This window comes from Leucopleurus acutus, assembly GCF_964270905.1.
Source record: "Leucopleurus acutus genome assembly, chromosome: 2".
NCBI lineage: Eukaryota > Metazoa > Chordata > Mammalia > Artiodactyla > Delphinidae > Leucopleurus > Leucopleurus acutus.
The window spans coordinates 80,188,447-80,208,576 of record NC_139143.1 but is presented as its reverse complement, the minus strand read 5'-3'; the positions used below and the strand labels follow the sequence as shown (position 1 = coordinate 80,208,576).

General features: G+C 50.3%; 1 protein-coding gene across 1 annotated transcript; it reads left to right on the top strand.

Moving 5' to 3' along the window:
* Positions 1-403: 403 nt before the first annotated feature.
* Positions 404-18,295, top strand: SEMA4A (semaphorin 4A). The gene is made up of 14 exons (XM_082865603.1): positions 404-560; positions 2,713-2,873; positions 4,667-4,729; positions 4,990-5,088; positions 5,320-5,425; positions 6,245-6,361; positions 6,740-6,864; positions 7,026-7,198; positions 8,255-8,405; positions 14,004-14,184; positions 16,062-16,180; positions 16,290-16,447; positions 16,713-16,813; positions 17,206-18,295. Exons 1-14 carry the CDS (start codon positions 419-421, stop codon positions 17,796-17,798), a joined length of 2,289 nt encoding a protein of 762 aa, XP_082721729.1. The 5' UTR covers positions 404-418; the 3' UTR covers positions 17,799-18,295.
* The last annotated feature ends 1,835 nt before the right edge of the window (positions 18,296-20,130 follow it).

Here is a 20,130-nt window from a genome sequence, read left to right as displayed (position 1 = left end):
AGGAATCTGCTCCCCAGAAAGTTCCCTGCCCAGGACCAGGCATTGGTTTGGGCTCTGGGCTATAGGAGGAGGGAAGGCAAAGAGGAAACAGCAAGAAAGACTTCCCTGAGAGTAAGGTGAGAAAAGGCAAAGTGGGGCTATTGGTGCAAAGAGATCAGAAGGGCGGGATGGGGAACAGCTGGACTCCTACCCAGAGGGGAGAGTGAGGCGGGCCTTTGGGATGATGGAAGTGAGACTCTCTAAGGGCACTCTGGAGAGGAAACTGGCCCATCTCTCTAGCATCCCCCCCACAATACACACTTCTGCTGCCTGGGGCTATCTGATTGGTTCCCAGGGAGGATGTGGTAAAGACTGCTCACCCAGAGAGTGGCGGGTGCCTGTTTCCCCAGAGCCGTCTGGTGACAGCCTCTGGCTGAGCATGGCCCTTCCAGCCCTGGGCCTGGACTCCTGGAGCCTCCTGGGCCTTTTCCTCTTCCAGCTGCTTCTGCTGCTCCTGCCACCACCGACGACTGCACGGGGTGACGGGCAGGAGCCCACACCCAGGGTCAAATACTACGCAGGTAAGTGTCTGATGATCAGGAAGTGTGGGGATGGCAACACCGGGCTGACTGAGAAAGGAGTGAATGATGAAACTCACCTGGGGCAGAGATTGAGGAAAGGGAAGTGAGGGGACCAGGGGGCCAGGGGCGTTGTGCCTTCTTGTTCCCCAGAGTTGGTGATTTTTCTTTCCCTCCTTAAATGTCACTGGTATCAAAGTGGTCACCTCAAACCCATAACTGCTTTCATGCCCTCAAGTGCCCCAAAGCCAAGGCCCCTGCCAGAAGAGCATCTGTGGGCCTGGTGACCCAGGACACACCAGGACACACAACTGCACAGATAATGCTGAACCACGTCAGGGCCCAAGAATACAAGAACTCAGTGTGGCCTGACTGGGATACGGACCCTGGGACCCTTTAGGCACAGCTTGGCTGGTTTCTTACTGAGGCTGTGGTGACTGCTGGTCTTGCACCTCCAGGGAGAAGATTCAGGAAGGAACATGGGCCCTGTAGGAGCTGTAGGGGCAGACTCCTGGGCACAGCCGTGTCTTTAGCGTCTTTCTGGGGCAACGCGGTAAAGGAAATGCATGTTGCCCGTTGATGGAGGGACCTCTGTGTTGGGTGCTGGGATTACAACATAAACAGGGCTCAGCCCCTGCCCTCGAAGTGCTGATGGTCCCAAGGGGGCGGCAGATGAACCGACAACCACACTTTGGGGCAGTCAGTTCAGTAACAGAGCGGTGTATACAGTTCTGGGGAGGCCTGCCTCTCCAGCCCCTTGCCACACGTTTCCCCAGCTCCTCCTCTTGGTTGGTCCTAACAGTCTCTGAGCCTACAAAGGTAACAATTAGCTAGTCAGTCCTCTAACTAATGCAAAAGTACAAATGTGCTCATGAGAGAGGATTTCAGAAGCTCCTCCCCCCTTGCTGATATGCCAGGGGACCAGGCACACACGCCCCACCTCTGCCACACCACGGTGATGGGGAGACCTCAGGGAACTTCCCACAACCAGCTGGAATCCCATGCCCAGGTGACATCTAGGCGCTTGCAGGAAACTTTGGAGAAAAACATTTCCTCTCTGTTCAGCCTATGGCAGTGATTCTTGTGGTGGAAATTTCCTGCAATAGAGGCGGGGAGGAAAGTGGGGTTGGTGAGTGGGTCCCCTACAACCCACAGCTACTTTGACACATAGTCTTATCTACATCTAGCTTTCCTGTCTGTGGCCGCCAACACCTTCCTGTCGTCTCTCTGCCTTCTGCTCTCCCCACGGGTGAGGACCAACGTGTCCTCCCCCACCGCAGCCCCCAGGCCTGGAAGAGCATCCACTGTGCCTCACTTTATTTCCTGTCCCTTTGTCTGTCTCTTGGGTACGGGCCACCCTCCCCCAGCTCCAGTCTGTCATTACCCTGTCTCTGGCTGCCTTTCCTCTCTACTATGAGCTCAACACACAAAGCTCCTATGGCTGCCAGCAGGGTGGGACGAAGCGGGGAGCTGCTGATGAAGAGTGGGTCCAGTTGCCAAGGTCTGGGGAACACACTCTCCCAGCCCTTTTCTTCCCCTGATTTTATTTCAGAAATCAGCTGCTTGCCCACTGACTTATTTTTTTTTAACTTTTTTTTTTTCTTTTTTTTTTTTGCGGTACATGGGCCTCTCACTGTTGTGGCCTCTCCTGTTGCGGAGCACAGGCTCTGGACGCGCAGGCTCAGCGGCCATGGCTCACGGGCCCAGCCGCTCTGCAGCATGTGGGATCTTCCCCGACCAGGGCATGAACCCGTGTCCCCTGCATCGGCAGGCGGACTCTCAACCACTGCGTCACCAGAGAAGCCCTAAACATTTTTTTAAAATTAATTAATTAATTAATTTTTTGGCTGTGTTGCATCTTCGTTTCTGTGTGATGGCTTTCTCTAGTTGCGGCAAGCGGGGGCCACTCTTCATCGCGGTGCGCGGGCCTCTCGCTATCGCGGCCTCTCTTGTTGCGGAGCACAGGCTCCAGATGCGCAGGCTCAGTAGTTGTGGCTCACGGGCCTAGTTGCTCCGTGGCATGTGGGATCTTCCCAGACCAGGGCTCGAGCCCGTGTCCCCTGCATTGGCAGGCAGATTCTCAACCACTGTGCCACCAGGGAAGCCCTGACCACTGACTTCTCATCACTGTCTCCTTCTCCCCACCTCTCAACAGGGGATGGACGCAGAGCTCTTAGCTTCTTCCACCAGAAGGGCCTCCAGGATTTTGACACTCTGCTCCTGAGTGGTGATGGAGACACTCTCTATGTGGGGGCTCGAGAGGCCATTCTGGCTTTGAATATCCAGGATCCAGGGGTACCAAGGCTGAAGAACATGGTGAGAGGCCAGGGGAAGGGCATGGGCTGGGAGTGAGGAGGGGACCGACAGCTGCCCTGCGCTTGGGCTGCTTACGCATGAATAACCACCCAATTTGCTGTTACCTATAATCAGCAACAATCAGCAATTCTTTTTTTGTTAATATTTATTTATTTTATTCTTTGGCTGCATTGGGTCTTTGTTACAGCGTGCGGGCTTCTCTCTAGTTGTGGCCCGCGGGCTCCAGAGCGCGTGGGCTCTGTAGTTGCAGCACGCAGGCTCTCTGGTTGTGGCTCGCGTGCTTAGTAGTTGTGGTGTGCAGGCTTAGTTGCCCTGCGGCATGTGGGATCTTAGTTCCCTGACCAGGGATTGAACCTGAGTCCCTGCATTGGAAGGCGGATTCTTAACCACTGGACCACCAGGAAAGTCCCCAACAATCAGCAATTCTTCGTATAAACATATATATATGATTGGTATAACAGACAAGAAACACTACAGTGGCCTCACTATTCATTGGTGCCATGAATACTGGTTGAATACTATTAATTACTAAAATGGCTGATATGGAAATCATTGACATATGAGAGAAACATTGACTCAAATTATATCAATAATATGATATCCACCCACCGGTAGAAATCACTGAAGCTTCTGTGTTAAATTACAGCCACCCTACTCATGGGAACAACGTGAGGGAGAAAGGGAGAGGGAAGGATAAAAGGGAGGGAGGGAGCTAGCAATTACTGAGCATCTCCACGGTTCGTTTTTCTCAATGTGTGGTCTGTGGGCCATCTGCACACATGGGATGCCAATTAAAAATACAGATTCTTGGGCTTCCCTGGTGGCGCAGTGGTTGAGAGTCCACCTGCCGATGCAGGGGACACAGGTTCATGCCCCGGTCCGGGAAGATCCCACGTGCCGCGGAGCGGCTGGGCCCGTGAGCCATGGCCGCTGAGCCTGCGCGTCTGGAGCCTGTGCTCTGCAACGGGAGAGGCCACAACAGAGAGAGGCCCGCGTACCACCAAAAACAAAAACAAAAACAAAAACAAAACAAAACAAAACAAATACAGATTCTGGGCTTCCCTGGTGGCACAGTGGTTAAGAATCTGCCTGCCAATGCAGGAGACACGGGTTTGAGCCCTGGTCCGGGAAGATCCCACATGCCGCGGAGCAACTAAGCCTGTGCGCCACAACTACTGAGCCTGCGGTCTAGAGCCTGCGAGCCACAACTACTGAAGCCCGTGCGCCTAGAGCCCGTGCTCCGCAACGAGAGAAGCCACCGCAATGAGAAGCCTGTGCACTGCAAGGAAGAGTAGCCCCCACTCACCACAACTAGAAAAAGCCCGCATGCAGCAACGAAGACCCAACACAGCCAAAAATAATAAATAAATATAATTTTTTAAAAATACAGATTCTCTGAGGTGTGAGGAACTGACATTTTTAACAATTTCCTCAGGAAATGTGGTGGGTTTTTTTGCCAACCTTTGCTTTTATACCATGCATGGCATTAGGCGCTTTACATATGCTACCTAGTTGTGCCCTCCAGAAGCCTGTGCAGTTGACCACGATCACTCAACCAGTAAGTGGCTGAGTCTAGATTCAAACTCAGGTCTGATTCCATAGGCCATGCTCTACCATGGAGCTGTGTCCTAATGAATAACAGTATCATCAGAGTAATAGCCAGGGTCACAAAGTGAGGTTATTATAGCCCACTAGCATGTAACTAACCACTATGCCTGCTGGTGATTTCACATCAGAGCTAGAGCTGAAGACCTCATTCCCTTTATCTCCTCTTTCCCAATGCCCCACTTCAGATACCCTGGCCAGCCAGTGACCGAAAAAAGAGTGAATGTGCCTTTAAGAAGAAGAGCAATGAGGTAAGTAGAGGTGGAGATACTGGGACTCTGGTAGAGAACCCTGGTGTCCCTAGACCATCACTGGATGATCTCAGGTTGGGCAGGCAGCAGAGGATGCTTGTTTGCATGATAATTGCCTGCATCATGTTCTATAAAGACAGATGGGGACTGCCTCAGCATTGCCCAGCCCTTCTCCCTACTAGGGAGTGAAGGAGCAGCCTCTGGGGGCCCAGGAGTTTGGGGCAAGTGCCCTGGAGGCCTGAATTCTCTATCTCCCCCAGACACAGTGTTTCAACTTTATTCGTGTCCTGGTCTCCTTCAATGCCACCCATCTCTACGCCTGTGGCACCTTCGCCTTCAGCCCTGCTTGTACCTTCATTGTGAGTTATCTGGCACCAGCTCTCAGGCCCCAAGCATCCCTCCTCACGTCTACTCCCAGCTCATCCTCTGCAGCTCTGGAAAACTCTGGTTTTCCAGACGCAGGACCCTTGTGAGCTTCCTGGCCCCAGACCAATTTTCCTCTACATCCCCTCCCCTCCCTCCCTCACGCCCCTCCTTTCCCAGACATGAGACTCTGGCGTTCTGGCCCCCCAGCCACTCCCCCTCTCTAGGAACTCCAAGATTCCAACCTGTTGCCCATCTCGGAGGACAAAGTTGTAGAGGGGAAAGGCCAAAGCCCCTTCGACCCCGCCCATAAGCACACGGCTGTCCTGGCAGGTGAGTATGAGGTTCCCTGGTCCATCCCAGCAACTGCTTTCCCTGGTCACTCTGTGACATATGGAATCTGACAATTTCCTAAAAAGCAGGGGACAGAGGGAGGAGAAGCCAGGAGCCTCGGAACACAAAATAGAGGGAGAATCAGGTACCCCAAACATCAGCTCCTGCTGAAACTGCCACAAAGGAGGTGGAGCGAAATGGATATGGAGAGAGGCACAGAGGTGGGAGGGTCCAGGAAGGGTCTCAGGCAGGGAAGAGGTCTGAGATTCAGTCATTTGTTCAACAAGTCTGCTCTGTATGAATGCCCCCTCTGGTGTGCCAGGCATTGTGCTAGGAACTGTAGGGATTACAAAGAAGAAATCATGGTGCTGTGCCCTCCCAGACACAAACCATTACAGACTTCCCACCCTGGCTTCCTGAAGGCGGTGGACTTTGACTGAGTGGGACCTTGAAAGATAGGTAGATGGGCAGGGAAGGTGTTCCATGAAGAAAAGGGTAGGACTTAAGGTATGGAAACAAAACGAAGCCGTCTTCGGGCAACAATGAGTGATTCTAACTGGCAAGTGGTTTAGCTGGGCATGGGAGGGAGGAGCCAGAGAAAAGTGCCAAAACACTGAAGGCCATAAGGTTGGCCATTCCCTGTGGGCAGAAGGACCTAAGAATGGTGCTCAGTGTGGGGCTGTGAGCTGGGCTTTGGGATTCCATAGGAAGGTGTAGAACACATGAAGGAGTCCAGAGACTGATGTGAATGCTGACAGGTCTGAGGAGGGCAGGGGCACCCTCCAACTGATGAGGTCTCCCCGCCTCTCCCCACACTAGATGGGATGCTCTATTCCGGCACCATGAACAACTTCCTGGGCAGTGAGCCCATCCTGATGCGCACACTGGGATCCCAGCCTGTCCTCAAGACGGACAATTTCCTCCGCTGGCTGCAACGTAAGGACCTGAGCCCCAGCCAGCACAGGTTTGGCCCCCTTCCCCAAGTCCCGGAGACCTGGCACTGTGAACCGCTGTTAATTCACTCAACTCTCGTTTGTTGAGGTATAACAGTGTGCAAGGCAGTACTGTTAGGCATTGGCGGTACTGCAGGGAAGAAGACAAAACTCCCGTCCTCTTGAAACTTTTATCTTACATAAATAATTAAAGAAGTACCAGTCGCTCCCCGCCCCCACTCCCCACCCATGGCTACGTCTCGACCAGCTGTGGGACCCGAGAGGTCATGTCTCCTGTCCTCCAGAGCTAAGGGTTTTCACAAAGGGGAAGCCAGGGCATCCAGGTGCTCCATCTCTTAGCCCATCTGCCCCGCCCCTGCAGCGGACGCCTCCTTCGTGGCAGCCATCCCTTCGACCCACGTCGTCTACTTCTTCTTCGAGGAGACAGCCAGCGAGTTTGAGTTCTTCGAGAAGCTCCACACATCCCGGGTGGCCAGAGTCTGCAAGGTCTGCAACCTGGGCGGGAGGCGGGGCTGGCTGTGGAGAAGCCAATGGGGAGATGGCAGAGGCGGGGCTGAGCACTTAGGGACCAATGGGAGTGAGGGGCGGGGAAGAGGGCGAGGTCACGTGGGGCAGGGGTCGTCCCCTGACTCCTCTGGTGCCCCTAGAACGACGTGGGCGGCGAAAAGCTGCTGCAGAAGAAGTGGACCACCTTCTTGAAGGCCCAGCTACTCTGCGCCCAGCCGGGGCAGCTGCCCTTCAACATCATCCGTCACGCTGTCCTGCTGGCAGACAATTCCTCCACCGATCCCTATGTCTACGCTGTCTTCACCTCTCAGTGGTGAGCAGCCAGGCGGGAACGTGGCGGCTGGAAGCGGGATTACGGGTCAGCACCCTTGTTGCCCTGGCCCGCCAGGGAGGGTAGGAACTGATGTGAGCCGAGCACATACTCCACACTTCACATACGAAGGCATTTGATCGTCACCATCTCCCAGGAATTTGACTCATGCCCTTAATGTAGATGGGAAAAATAAAGCTCAGAAAGGTTCTTATTAGTTTATATCCTGCCTGGTTCCAAAAAGGATAGGAGGCAGCTTACAAAAGGCAAACATTAAAATAAAATCAAATCCATGAGGAAATGGAAATAAAAGGAGAATAAGAGAACCTAGGGATCCGGCCAGCACATTACACATGTGCTTTACAAATGTGTGTTACAAATGTGCAGTCCTGGGATGTTGGCACAAATTTAGCTCTGAGCTTCCTAATGGTCAGAGCAAAGAGTGAAACACCACCAGCGACATAAGATAAAAATACAGTCATTGCTTGGAGGCTGAGAAAGTTTAACTTACTTGCTGTGGTCTGGGATCTGCTGACAATATGTCAGGTATCAAAGATATCTGTTGTAAGCAGGGTCTGGTATCTATGGCATCCAGAACTGGGAATATGGTGTATGTCACAGGTTGAAGAGAACAGGAGAGACCTTTTGTCTCCACAGACCAAGGCTGAAGGAATAAAAATAGTTGTAGTTGGGCTGTGGTTGGTTATCTGAGGACCAGGAATACATGGGATCCCCAAGGAGGAACACTTCATCTGCAGCCTGTTGGGCAGCTGGTTATACTGCTCCTCCCATAGGGGCCCAGTCTGGGCAGGCCAGGCAGGAGACACCCCAGGGCATGAGCCCCATTTAATTCCCATTAAAGATAATCACACCTCAGATCCTAAGATGGGCTAGAGTCTGGGGCTCTCCTAGCCCTTATCACCACAGCTGGGGGCTGACCCAGCCCTTCATCCTCCTGCCCTTCTGGGGTTTCTCACCAAGGGTGGGCCAGGGTTGGAAGGGGAGCTTCCTGGTATAGCAGAGGAGGTTACAGACAATGTCCCCTCTGGCTTTCTCCAGGCAGGTTGGTGGGACCAGGAGCTCTGCTGTCTGTGCTTTCTCACTCAAGGACATCAAGCATGTCTTTGAGGGGAAGTATAAGGAATTGAACAAAGAGACTTCACGCTGGACTACTTACGGGTTCTCTGATATCAGTCCTCGGCCAGGCAGCGTGAGTACTACCCATCCCACTGAGCAAACCCTGCCTCCCCAGATACATAATATGCATGTCAAAGTACCTATCACGGCATAATAAATGCCCAATAAATGCTAGTGTTCCCCGCACCCCCAGGTCCTGTCTGCTCAGATATTCACCCATTCTGGCTGCCCACATTCCACATGTGTCCAACCCCATCCTAAACACAGAGCAGCACCTCTTCACCCCAGCTGAGTGCACCCCAAATACCTGGGTGTATCACTAAGGAAACAAGGGAGCACGGGCTGTGCCAAGGACTGTCTTGGGCATCTTCACCTGCATTTCTTTTTTTTTTTTTTTTTTTTGCATTTCTTATTTAACTTTTGTTTTTTGATCAGAGTGTATATGTACAGCATTTAAACAATCACATAGATTTACATGGTTAGTTACAAAAAACAGCCCTGTTTCCTATCCTCAGCACTTTTTCCTCTCTAGAGACAACCACCTCCAACTCTTTTAGCTGATTCTTTTGATATTTATCTCTAAATCTGGAAATACTTTTCTTGCTACTTCTTGGTGTTTCAGTGTCAGGCAGTGTCTATTGAATTCCCATTCTGGATGGTGAGGATTTAACCATGTCCCCCACCCTCACTCAGCGATGTGCTAGAACTGGCTTGCAGCAACTAGCAAGAACCCTTTGTGCATCTCTTTACAAATCCAAGTTCAGTGACAATACATCGATAGCTTGAAATCAGCCATGGTGGGAATAATACATCATGGAAATCAGCAAACACTTCAAATCAGAGGTCCCCCCACTCGTTGTTCCCCAGAGCCGCCTTATCAACACACCACTGCACCCACCCATCATCTCCCAACATTGTTTTATAGTAATTTTGGTTAAATCAATATTTGTATTATGATTCATTATTCACAACTGAGCCAGGTAGTAAGACATGATTATTTTTCCTTTTTGCATAATTTAAAATTTTTCCCTGGGGTTAGTAATTATCTTGATTATTATTATTTTTTTTCGCTTTGTTTTCTAAGCTCTTATCTTTAATTCAACCCCAAACTATTCCTCAGTTATCTGAATCTCTTTTAAAAACAGATCCATTAAAAAAAAAAAAAAAAGATCCATTATGTATTCTAAGAGTTTCATCTTCCTGGAGATCCTTCCTATCTGCTGTAGTCTGTACTACATCTTAACTACATCCGGGACACAGCTGCCATCCTGGAATCTCCCTTCCTCATCATTCTGGGCATTCCCTTTGCCTCTTCCTTGTGACAATCTCGTGTTTCTTGCATCCCACAACTTCCTCTCTTTTCTTTTATTTTCACTATCTCATTTTAGTGGAGATTCCCGGAAAGGGATACATGACAGGTAAATTTTTTTGAGACCTTGAATGTCTGAATATGTCTTTATTCTACATTCACGTTTGATAGTTTGCCTAGGTGTATCTAATTCGAGACTAGAAATGATTTTCCTTCCAAACTTTGAAGGCTTCCTCTATTATCTTCTAGCTTCCAATGCTGCTGTTGAGAAGTCTAAAGCTATTCTGATCCCCAACTCTTTGAATGTCACCTGTTTTTCTTTTTCTCACTAGAATCTTGTAGTACCTTTTTTGTGTCGCTGGTTGTTTTGAAACTTCATGATTGTGCCTTGATGATATCTGTTTATTCATTGTCTGGACATTCAATTTGCCCCTTAAGCCTGGAATTTTAGTTCCTTCAGTTCTAAGAAGTTTTCTTGAACTATTTCCTCCTGTTCCCTGTTCATTCAACAAATATTTTTTGAGGCCACCTGTCACTATTCTAGGCACTGGGGATATAGCAGTGAACAAAATAGACAAAAGTCTCTTTCCTCATAGAGCTGACATTCTAATGTCAGAACGTTTTTTCACTTCTTTCTGGACCTCCTGGACTAGTCCTCTACCTTTTAAAATCCTTTAAAATCCTTTTAAAAAAAGATTTTTTCCATGTCTTTGGTTTTGTTCTACTTTCTGAGAGAGTGTCTCAATTTTATCTTCTGATCCTTCTATCAGATTTTTAATTTCTGCTATCAGATATTTAATTTACTAGATTTTTTGAGCTTTGAATATGTCTTTTATAAACATGTTCCATTATAGAGAATTTTAAATATATAAAAAGTGAACAGAATAGTGTAATGGACCTCCGTACACCCATCAGCCAGCTTCAACTCATAGCCAATCAAACTGTTTCATCTGTACCCCACCCACTTCTCCTCTTATTATTTTGAAGCAAATTCTGGTCATTGTATCATTTCATCTGTATTAGTTTCCTATGGCTGCCATAACAAATTACCACAAACATGGTGGTGTGAAACAACACAAGTTTATTCTTTCACAGCTCTGAAGGCCAGGTGTTTGAAATCAAAGTGTCGGCAGGGGGCTTCCCTGGTGGCGCAGTGGTTGAGAGTCTGCCTGCCGATGCAGGGGACACAGGTTCGTGCCCCGGTCTGGGAAGATCCCACATGCAGTGGAGCGGCTGGGCCCGTGAGCCATGGCCGCTGAGCCTGCGCGTCTGGAGCCTGTGCTCCGCAACAGTGAGAGGCCACAACAGTGAGAGGCCCGCGTACCGCAAAAAAAAAAAAAAAAAAGAGTCGTCAGGGTTGGTTCCTTCTGGAGGCTCTGAGGGAGAATCTATTCTATGCCTCGCTCTGAGCTTCTGGTTGGCTGCTGGAAACCTTTGGTGTTCCTTGGCTTGTAGGCACATCACTCCAATCTCTGCCTCTGTCATCACTTTGCCTTATCTCTGTATGTCTCCTCCACTTCTCTTATACAGACACTTGTCATTGGATTTAGAGCCCATCTTAATCCAGAATGAGTCATCTTTTTTAAAAAAATATTTTATTTATTTATTTGGCTGCGTTGGGTCTTAGTTGCTGCATGCAGGATCTTTCATCGCGTTGCAAGGGCTTCTCTCTAGTTGTGGCATGCGGGTTTTCTCTTCTCTAGTTGTAGTGCACAGGCCCCAGGGTGTGTGGGCTCTGTAGTTGTGGCACGCGGGCTTAGCTGCCCCGCGGCATGTGGGAACCTAGTTCCCTGACCAGGGATCAAACCCACGTCCCTTGCATTAGAAGGCGGATTCTTTACCACTGGACCACTAGGAAAGTCCCCAGAATGAGTCATCTTGAGATTTTTAATTATGTATACAAAGACCCTTTCTGCAGATAAAGTCACATTCACAGGTTTTAGATGGACATGGCTTTTGGGGGGCTACCATTCATCCTATTACCTCATCCATAAATATTTTAGTATGTATCTTCAAAGGATAAGGGCTTTGAAAACAACAACAACATAGCCGTAGTACCATTATCACACCAAAAAATTAATAATAGTTCCTTAATCTAATATGCATTTAGTGTTCAAATTTCTAATAGTCTCACAGATATCATAAGGGTTTTTAAAAACTACGGTTTGTTTATTGGAATCAAAATCCAAATAAGAACTGTAAATTTGGATTGGTTGTTCTTTTCAGTCTCTTTTAGTCTGTATGTTCCCTTTCCAACTTCTTTTTTTCTCTTGCAATTTATTTGTTATGTAGAATTTTCCACAGTCTGGATCTTGATTTTGCATCTCGTGATGGAGTTTAAGTATTTTCTGTAAATTGGTTGGTGTTTGGATCTAGAGATGTAATCAGATTAAAGTTTGATTTTCGGGAACAAAACTACCTCATAGTGGTAGTGTGGTCTTCTTTCAGGAAGTATGTAACCTCTGGCCACACTCTTTGAAATAACAACTCCTCTTTTGTAGCATTATGTTCTTGTTTCATGGGTATACTATCTTCATACTTATCTCTCTTAAGATAGTAATGATATTTTGCTGTGGTTTTCTTTTCTCTGAATCATTTCTGTTTCTTCTTAGGTTTTTGTTTATTCATTTTTTCCATTTCCTTGTTTTGATCTCTTTCATGTTCATGGTTTCACTCACAGATCTGGTAATCCTTGGCTATCTACTCATATTTAAGAGGGAGGGGACCATGAAGCTGTTTGGAAACTCTGCACCCTGGGCATGACTTGGCAACTTGAGCTCCGTGATAGCTCCACTGAGGATGGTCTGGCTGGACTGCTTTGTTGGGGACCTTCAATGTCAATATCTTTAAGTCTTTCCTCTTGGACCTCTAGTCAGTTTTCCTGGAGTAGATTCTTCCAGTCTTCTGCCTGGAGGGAGATGGTCTGGCTCCTGGCGTCTGGGAGCCATGGGGAAAGAGGGCTGGGTGTGGGGGAAGAGTCTCAGCAGGTACTGTGTCTACTTGGATTTAATCCCCTGCTTTCATGGTGGTGTCACCCATCTCTGCTGTACTCCATTCAGAGTCCCTCTGTCTTACCCTCTCCAGAGAATAAACCTCCAGTTTGGGGCTAGGGTATGGAAGGGTCAGTCACTCAGTGGCATGGAGCTGGGAGGAAATCTGCCTACTTCTTAAAGAGACTTTCAAATAATCTTCTTTATTCAGCCCCTCCTTTGCCCCATTTCCAGAGGTGACTGGGGCCACTAATCCATGAACTTCAGGAATTCTGCCTTATAAATCAGATAGTTTGGGGTTATCCCTGGGCTGGCTTAAGAAGATTCTTTTATCCTGCTAAATCTTTTCCTATTTGTTCATTTGCTTTCCAGCTTCCAAAATGTGGCTGCTTTTGCCTCCTCTCCTGTTCTCCCCATCCCTGTAGGTTTGTGTCTTTAAAAAAAAAAAAAAAAATCCCTTTGGGAGGAAGTGAGAGTAAGCGCCTATGCTCATTCTGGCATCAAAATGAAATACAAATGTTATTACATCACCTTACAGATGAGGAAGTTGCAACTCATAGAGGTGGGGTAACTTGTCTGAGGACATATCTTGTAGGTGACAGGGCTGGGACTGGTGTTAAGACAGTGCTCTTGGAAACGGAGGACGAGAATCGTGACCAAAGATCAGGACACAGGTGTCCCAAAGCCACAGTATGCTGGTGTTGGCAGGGCCTTTTGAGAACAGCTGGTCCAACCCCCTCATTTTATGAGTAAGGAAAAGAAGGCCCAGAATGGAGAAGGGATTCTCCCAGAGTCACGCATCAAATTCATGCCACACCATGATGAGAAACACTCCCTGTTCACCACCCCTTTCTGTGACATCATTCATTCAATTACTGACTTAGCGAACATTTATTGGGCACCAGCTGTGTGCCAGTTCCTGTGTTAAGCCTGGACTTAACAGACATGAGTTCAAGGTGGTCCTTGTCTGCAAGGGACCCTCACTCTACTTCCTGCTGGGGGCCAGGCATCCTTGGTGAAGGTGATGATGGAGGAAAATAATGACAGCTAATGTTTATGAAATACTTACTTTATGCCAAGCACTGTTCTAATTACTTTTCATGTGTTGGTGCATTGCATCCTCACAGCAAGCCTGTGATGTATTGGTAGTAGGTCCATTACACTGTTAAGGAACCTCAGGCACGCTCAGTTCAGAGGCTGGAATTCAAAGCCAGGCAGTTCCGAGTCCAGCTTTAATCCCCATCCTGAAATGAGGACTGCCAAGAGGAAAGGAGGCAAAGAATATTAGCCAAGGGGGAGGGAGGGAGGGAAGAGGCAATGGGTGAGTTGAAGGAAGGAGAAAGCTGACCTGATCTGCCTCCTTCCCCTTCAGTGCTTGGAGGGCCCCTCCTCTGATAAAGCCTTGACCTTCATGAAGGACCATTTCCTGATGGATGAGCCGGTGGTGGGGACACCCCTGCTGGTGAAGTCTGGTGTGGAGTACACACGGCTTGCGGTGGAGACAGCCCAGGGCATCGACGGGAATAGCCATCTGGTCATGTACCTGGGCACCAGTGAGTAAAGGGCTGAAGGCCCTCAGGGGACCAGAGCAGGGACTGCAACTCGGGCTGAGGAGGGAAACCTTTGAGTTCATTGACTCAGGCATTCATTCAACAAATGTTTTCTGAGCACCTACTTTGTGCCTGGCACCCTGCTAGGCTCTGAAAATACAGTGGGAGAACAAAACAGTCCTGTCCCTACCTTCTCTGAGCTTTCAGTCTAGTGGGGGAGAGAAACATGGAGGGCTTTGGTGGCCTTAGCAAGAACTGTTTATCTTATGGGGAAGACATGCTAGAGAGGTGAAGAGTGAGGGAGGATAGAGGGGGAGCTGGAAACAGCGAGAGTAGAGATCACAGATCATGCTTCAGGAAGCTTGGCTGTGAAGGGGAAGAGGGGAAGGGGAGGTAACTGGAGGAGGGCGTGGGATCCAGCCAGCAATCTTTTTAAAGATGGGAAAGATCGTCAGGATCCGGTAGAGAGGGAGATGGCGAAGAGATGGGCAGGTGAGGGGCTAAATGGCAGGTTAAGTTGCAGAGGCAGCAGGAAGCCTGGTTCTAGAACCAGGGGGAGGGACTGGTCGTGAGTGGGGGAGGTACAGACCTCTGCTGGGATGGGAGTGAAGGAGTAGAAGGGGGGATAAGACAGGAAGGGGGAATGTATAGACTTGTGGGGGAAATGGGCAAGACATAGAGGGAGCTCTTTTGTGAAGGCTTTTGTGTTTTCTACGAAGTAGGAGGACACAGGGTCATGAGTGAGGGGCAGGGTGGGGGGAGATTGAGGGGTAGAAAAGGTGGGAGGTTTGAGGAGAGAGGAAAAGATTCAAATATTCATCGTAGAAAGAAGGAGAGTGACTTCGCTAGTGGCACAGTGGTTAACAATCCACCTGCCAATGCAGGGGACACGGGTTCGATCCCTGGTCCGGGAAGATCCCACGTGCCACGGAGCACCTAAGCCCGTGCACCACAGCTACTGAGCCTGCACTCTAGAGCCCGTGAGCCACAACTACTGAGCTCGTGCTCCTAGAGCCCGCGCTCTGCAACAAGAGAAGCCACCACAATGAGAAGCCCGCACACCACAATGAAGAGTATCCCCCGCTCGCTGCAACTAGAGAAAGCCTGCGCGCAGCAATGAAGACCCAACGCAGCCAAAAATAAATAAATTTATTAAAAAAAAAGAGAGAGAGAAAAAAGGAGAGACAGTCTGCGGGGGAGATGAGGAAGATTGCCAAGCATATATTATATTGAGGGCCTGGCTGAGGTGGATGACCTTGAGCTTTAGTGGAAGAAACCCATCAGGTTCATTCATTCTTTTAGGACATCAGCTGTGCATATATTTGGTATACAATAGAGAACAAAACAGACAAAAATCTAGCTCCTTTTTGGAGTGCGTGGGGACAGACAATAAACATACTGAAGAGTCAATTACTGGGTACATTATGAGATTAGAAAATAAATGGAGCAGTGTGTGGTCAGGAATGCCAGTTGGGGTGGTAGTAATTTTTAAAAGGGTGTTCAGGGTAGAACTCACTGAAGTGCCTTTGAGTAGAGACACTTGATGGCGGTGAGGGAGGCTGGTGATGTGATTTTCTACAGAAGTGCTCAGCAGTCCATTTCCCCATGTCCATGGAGAAAGGGGACGGTTGGGTTCCTCCAGGCATGGAGTTTTATCAGGCAGTTGCAAAGGAAGGGCCGAGAGGCAAGGGATTTCCAGCCATTTACAAGCAAGCTCATCTCCGTGGCATAGAGGGAAACGGTCTGACAGATCTGTGTCCAGTGCACACTTCAGAAGGAACTTTCTGACAGCTGGGGAAGCCATCTGGAGTCAGAGAGGGAGCACGAGAGGGGTGTGTAGATGGGGTCAGGCAATTTCAGCTCTCTCTGTCTCTTCACAGGCACAGGGTCCCTCCACAAGGCTGTGGTGAGTGGGGACAACAACGCTTATCTGGTGGAGGAGATCCAGCTGTTCCCTGACCCTGAGCCTGTTCGCAACCTGCAGCTGGCCCCCACCCAGGTGAGAAGGGGCCTGACCCTCAGATGGCCTTCTAGTGGGGCAGACCTTGGGTGCTGGGTTCTTCCTAGGTGTGGCGAGGACACCCTGACACTCTCCATCTTTCTTCCAGGGCGCAGTGTTTGCAGGCTTCTCAGGAGGCATCTGGAGGGTTCCCCGAGCCAACTGTAGTGTCTACGACAGCTGTGTGGACTGTGTCCTTGCCCGGGACCCTCACTGTGCTTGGGACCCAGAGTCCCAAATCTGCCGCCTCCTGCCCACCCCCATCCCGTGAGTGCCAGTTACCCAGCTTATGGTCTTCCTCTTTCCAGGTGCTACTAACACATTCCCTGCAAGATTCCCCCGGCCTGTGGGGGGCTCCTGCAGGGATGGAGTTGCATCAGGCAGTCCACTCTGGGCTTCTCTTCCCCTCCTCTCTGTTCTACCTAGCCTCCCAGACCCACCTTCTTCCCCCCTGCACTTCGCTCTCTTGCTCCCTCCTCCTCCCACTCTTGGCTGTTTCAAGGGATAATTTTTGCTTTCCCTGCCTTCTCAGGAAGTCCTGGAAGCAGGACATGGAGCGTGGGAACCCAGAGTGGGCATGTGCCAATGGCCCCATGGGCAGGAGCGGAAGGCCTCGGAGCCGCCCCCAAATCAGTGAGTGTGGGACCAGGGGAGGCACAAAGGCTCGGGAGGACTTCTGGGAGGGGATGGGCATTTCTGCCTCAGTTTCTCCCCCAGCACCTGCCTGGCTTGAGACCTGAATACCCAGAGTTGGAATGGATTGGGATGTAGGCTGTAGGGAGGAGGGATAGGAATTCTAAGCTGGGATTCAGGGCTGGGGTTGAAGTTGCTTCTGGTGTCAGAGTTGCAGTCAGATGGACTGGGGAGGTTAGTATGGGGCCCAGACTGGAGATAGGAAAGGGGTCAGAGTTGAGTTTAGGAGTTGAAATAGAAGTTGGAGGTGGGAGTTGGGGCCCACATGTCGGGTAGAGACTCCCTCCTGCCTGCTCTCTCCTTAACCTTTGGCCCCTTTCCCTTACCTACAGTTAAAGAAGTCCTGGCTGTCCCCAACTCTATCCTGGAGCTCCCCTGCCCCCACCTCTCAGCTCTGGCCTCTTACCACTGGAGTCACGGCACAGCAGCGATCCCGGACATCTCTTCCACAGTCTACCATGGCTCCCTCTTGCTGCTACTGCGAGATGGGGTGGGGGGTCTCTATCAGTGCTGGGCCACTGAGAATGACTTCTCATACCCTGTGGTCTCCTACTGGGTGGACAGTCAGGACCAACCCCTGGCCCTGGATCCTGAACTGGCGGGCATTCCCCGGGAACGCATGGAGGCCTCGCTGACCACAGTCGGTGGTGGGGCTGCCCTGGCTGCCCCGCGGTCCTACTGGCCCCACTTCCTCACCGTCACTGTACTCCTTGCCTTAGTGCTTTCAGGAGCCCTCATCCTCCTCCTCGCCTCCCCTTTGGGGGCACTCCGAGCCCGGGGCAAGGTCCAAGGCTGTGGGACCCTGCCCCTCGGGGAGAAGGCCCCATTGAGCAGGGAGCAGTGCCTCCAATCCCCCAAGGAATTCAGGACCTCTGCCAGTGATGTGGACGCTGACAGCAACCTCCAGGGCACTGAGGTGGCTTAAACTCTGGGTACAAGCTGGAGCTGTCGGGTAGGGCAGGGCGCCTGGCCGTGCTGGCTGGGGGTACCGGGAGCAGTGCAGCCCTGACTAGGGTGGGAGTAGCACAAAAGACCACCTTCCTCCCACAAGAGGACCTTCTCTGCCATTCTGTGCCACCGATAGCACTCAGTGGGGCTGGGCACAGCGGTCTGACTCCCCTATGGGACTCCCTTCTGCCAAGCACGTGGCCTCTCTAATGGGGGCTGCCCCAGACCTGGACCTAGGCTATGATAGGAGGACCTAGAGAGGATCCTTCAGTTCTGGCCATTCCGGGATCTTCCAGAAACATACTGCTACAGGAGACCCTAAAACACCAAACACCTAAGCAACTGTAAGATGGCACACCACACCTGGAGACTCCACTCTAAAAGCAGCTGTCACCTTGGACACCAACACTCCCCTCTCCCAAGGCTCTCCAGGACTCTGCAGGGAGCTGCTCCCTTCCTGCTCCCCTTATCAACTCAACCAGGGAGGCCTTTCCTGAAGTCTCACCTCCTTCCGTCTTGCTTCAGTTGGGGCAGATTTAACCCCTTCTGGCCTGGCTAGAGCACAGGGGTAATCTGAGCCTTGTTCACTCCTTTTCCCTGTCTGACCCCTGGACCCCTTTCCTCTCCCCTCTCCTTTGTTTTGGGATTCAAAAACGACTTGTCACAGACAGTTTATTTTTTATTAAAAAGACAAAGCTTATGACTGGTGCTGTTTTTGTCGGAGCAGAGCGCTCCAGCCGAGGACCGCGGGAGGTAAGGGGAGCAAGCAGTCCGAGGACATTAGTAGGGTTGTAGGGTGATTGTTCTCTCCAGCTCCAAACCACCTTTTTTGCCCTGCCAGCTGCCTCCCAGCCCCCAGCCAGCCCCACAGCCCTTTCTTCCCCTCCAGGCACTGCTAGAGAGTGCCTGCAACTCTGCCTTTGGGGCCAACACACGTCTGTGTGTCTGCCGGCCAGGCAGCACCTCATCCATCACGGACTCCGTGCTGCAGTCCCACAGTTGCTGTCCCCAGCTGTCCCACCCTTCTCTTGACTCCTCCTCAGCCCCCCTTTCCCACTGCAAGCTGTTGGTTTCAACTCTTGGTGGATTGAATTTATAGCAAGACTGTGCAGTCACCCCCATCCTGGCCACATCCTTCCCAATATCTGACAAACACTCTGTCCACGCCCCCTTATCACCTTCCCCCTCTCCCTCCTGTCACGAAGGCACATGTCCCTCCTCCAACGAAGGCTAACAGGTGCATTTGCCCCTTCCGCTGCGCCAAGACCCCCTGCATCGCCCTCCCCACTTTATTACTCCCTCATCATTAACCTCCCTTCTTCCACCCACAAGTGTGCTCTCTGTACCGAAAAAGAAAACAAAGCAATAATCCTTCCCACAGCGCCACCCTTTCAGTCTAGCCCCTCCACCCTCACTAACTCTTGCCTGTTGCCACCAATCACCAGGCAGGGTCCGTCCTCGCTGCCCCCCACCCCGCCCCGCCCCCAGTGTCGCCCTCACCCTCTTTAATGCCCTGTGGTCTGTCTGGCTTTTCCCCCACCTCTCTGCTCAGATGACTCTCCACGATTTCCCAGAAGCCCCCCCACTGGCCTTGACCTCTGTACAGTCTTTACACCTTGGCCACACTATTCTTCTTACAACTCTCTTCTACTATGGCTTTTTCTTCAAAAACAAAAATTTTTTTTTTTTAATTTTCAATTGTGGTAAAAAGCACATGGTGATATAACATTTGTCTCCTTAACCGTACAGTTTAAGCATACAGTTCAGTATGTTAACGATATTCACATCGCTGTATAACAGATCTCTAGAACTTTCTCATCTTGCGAACCTGAAAGTTGGTGTCCATCAAACACCATTCCTCCTCCTCCCGACCCCTGGCAACCTTCTGTCTATTAGTCTGACTACTTTAGGTGCCTCATATAATCATATAGTATTTGGCCTTTTGTGACTGGCTCATTTCACTCACCATACTGTCCTCAAGGTTCATCCACGTTGCTGTATATGACAGGATTTTCTTCCTTTTTTGAGGCTGATTAATATTCCATTGTATCTATAGACTACAATTTCTTTATCCATTTGTCTGCTGATGGACATATGGGTGGTTTTCACTTCTTCACCATTGTGAATAATGCCGCAATGAACATGGGCGTGCAGATATCTCAAGATCCTGTCTGCTAGGTCTCCTTTACTGGCGTTATTTGGCTTCTCTTGGTATTTCTCCCCTTCTGGTTCCTTTTCTTCCTCCCATTACCCAATGCACTTTTACCCTGAGGCCTGGCTTTCACTGTTCCAAGCACCCTTTCCAGACC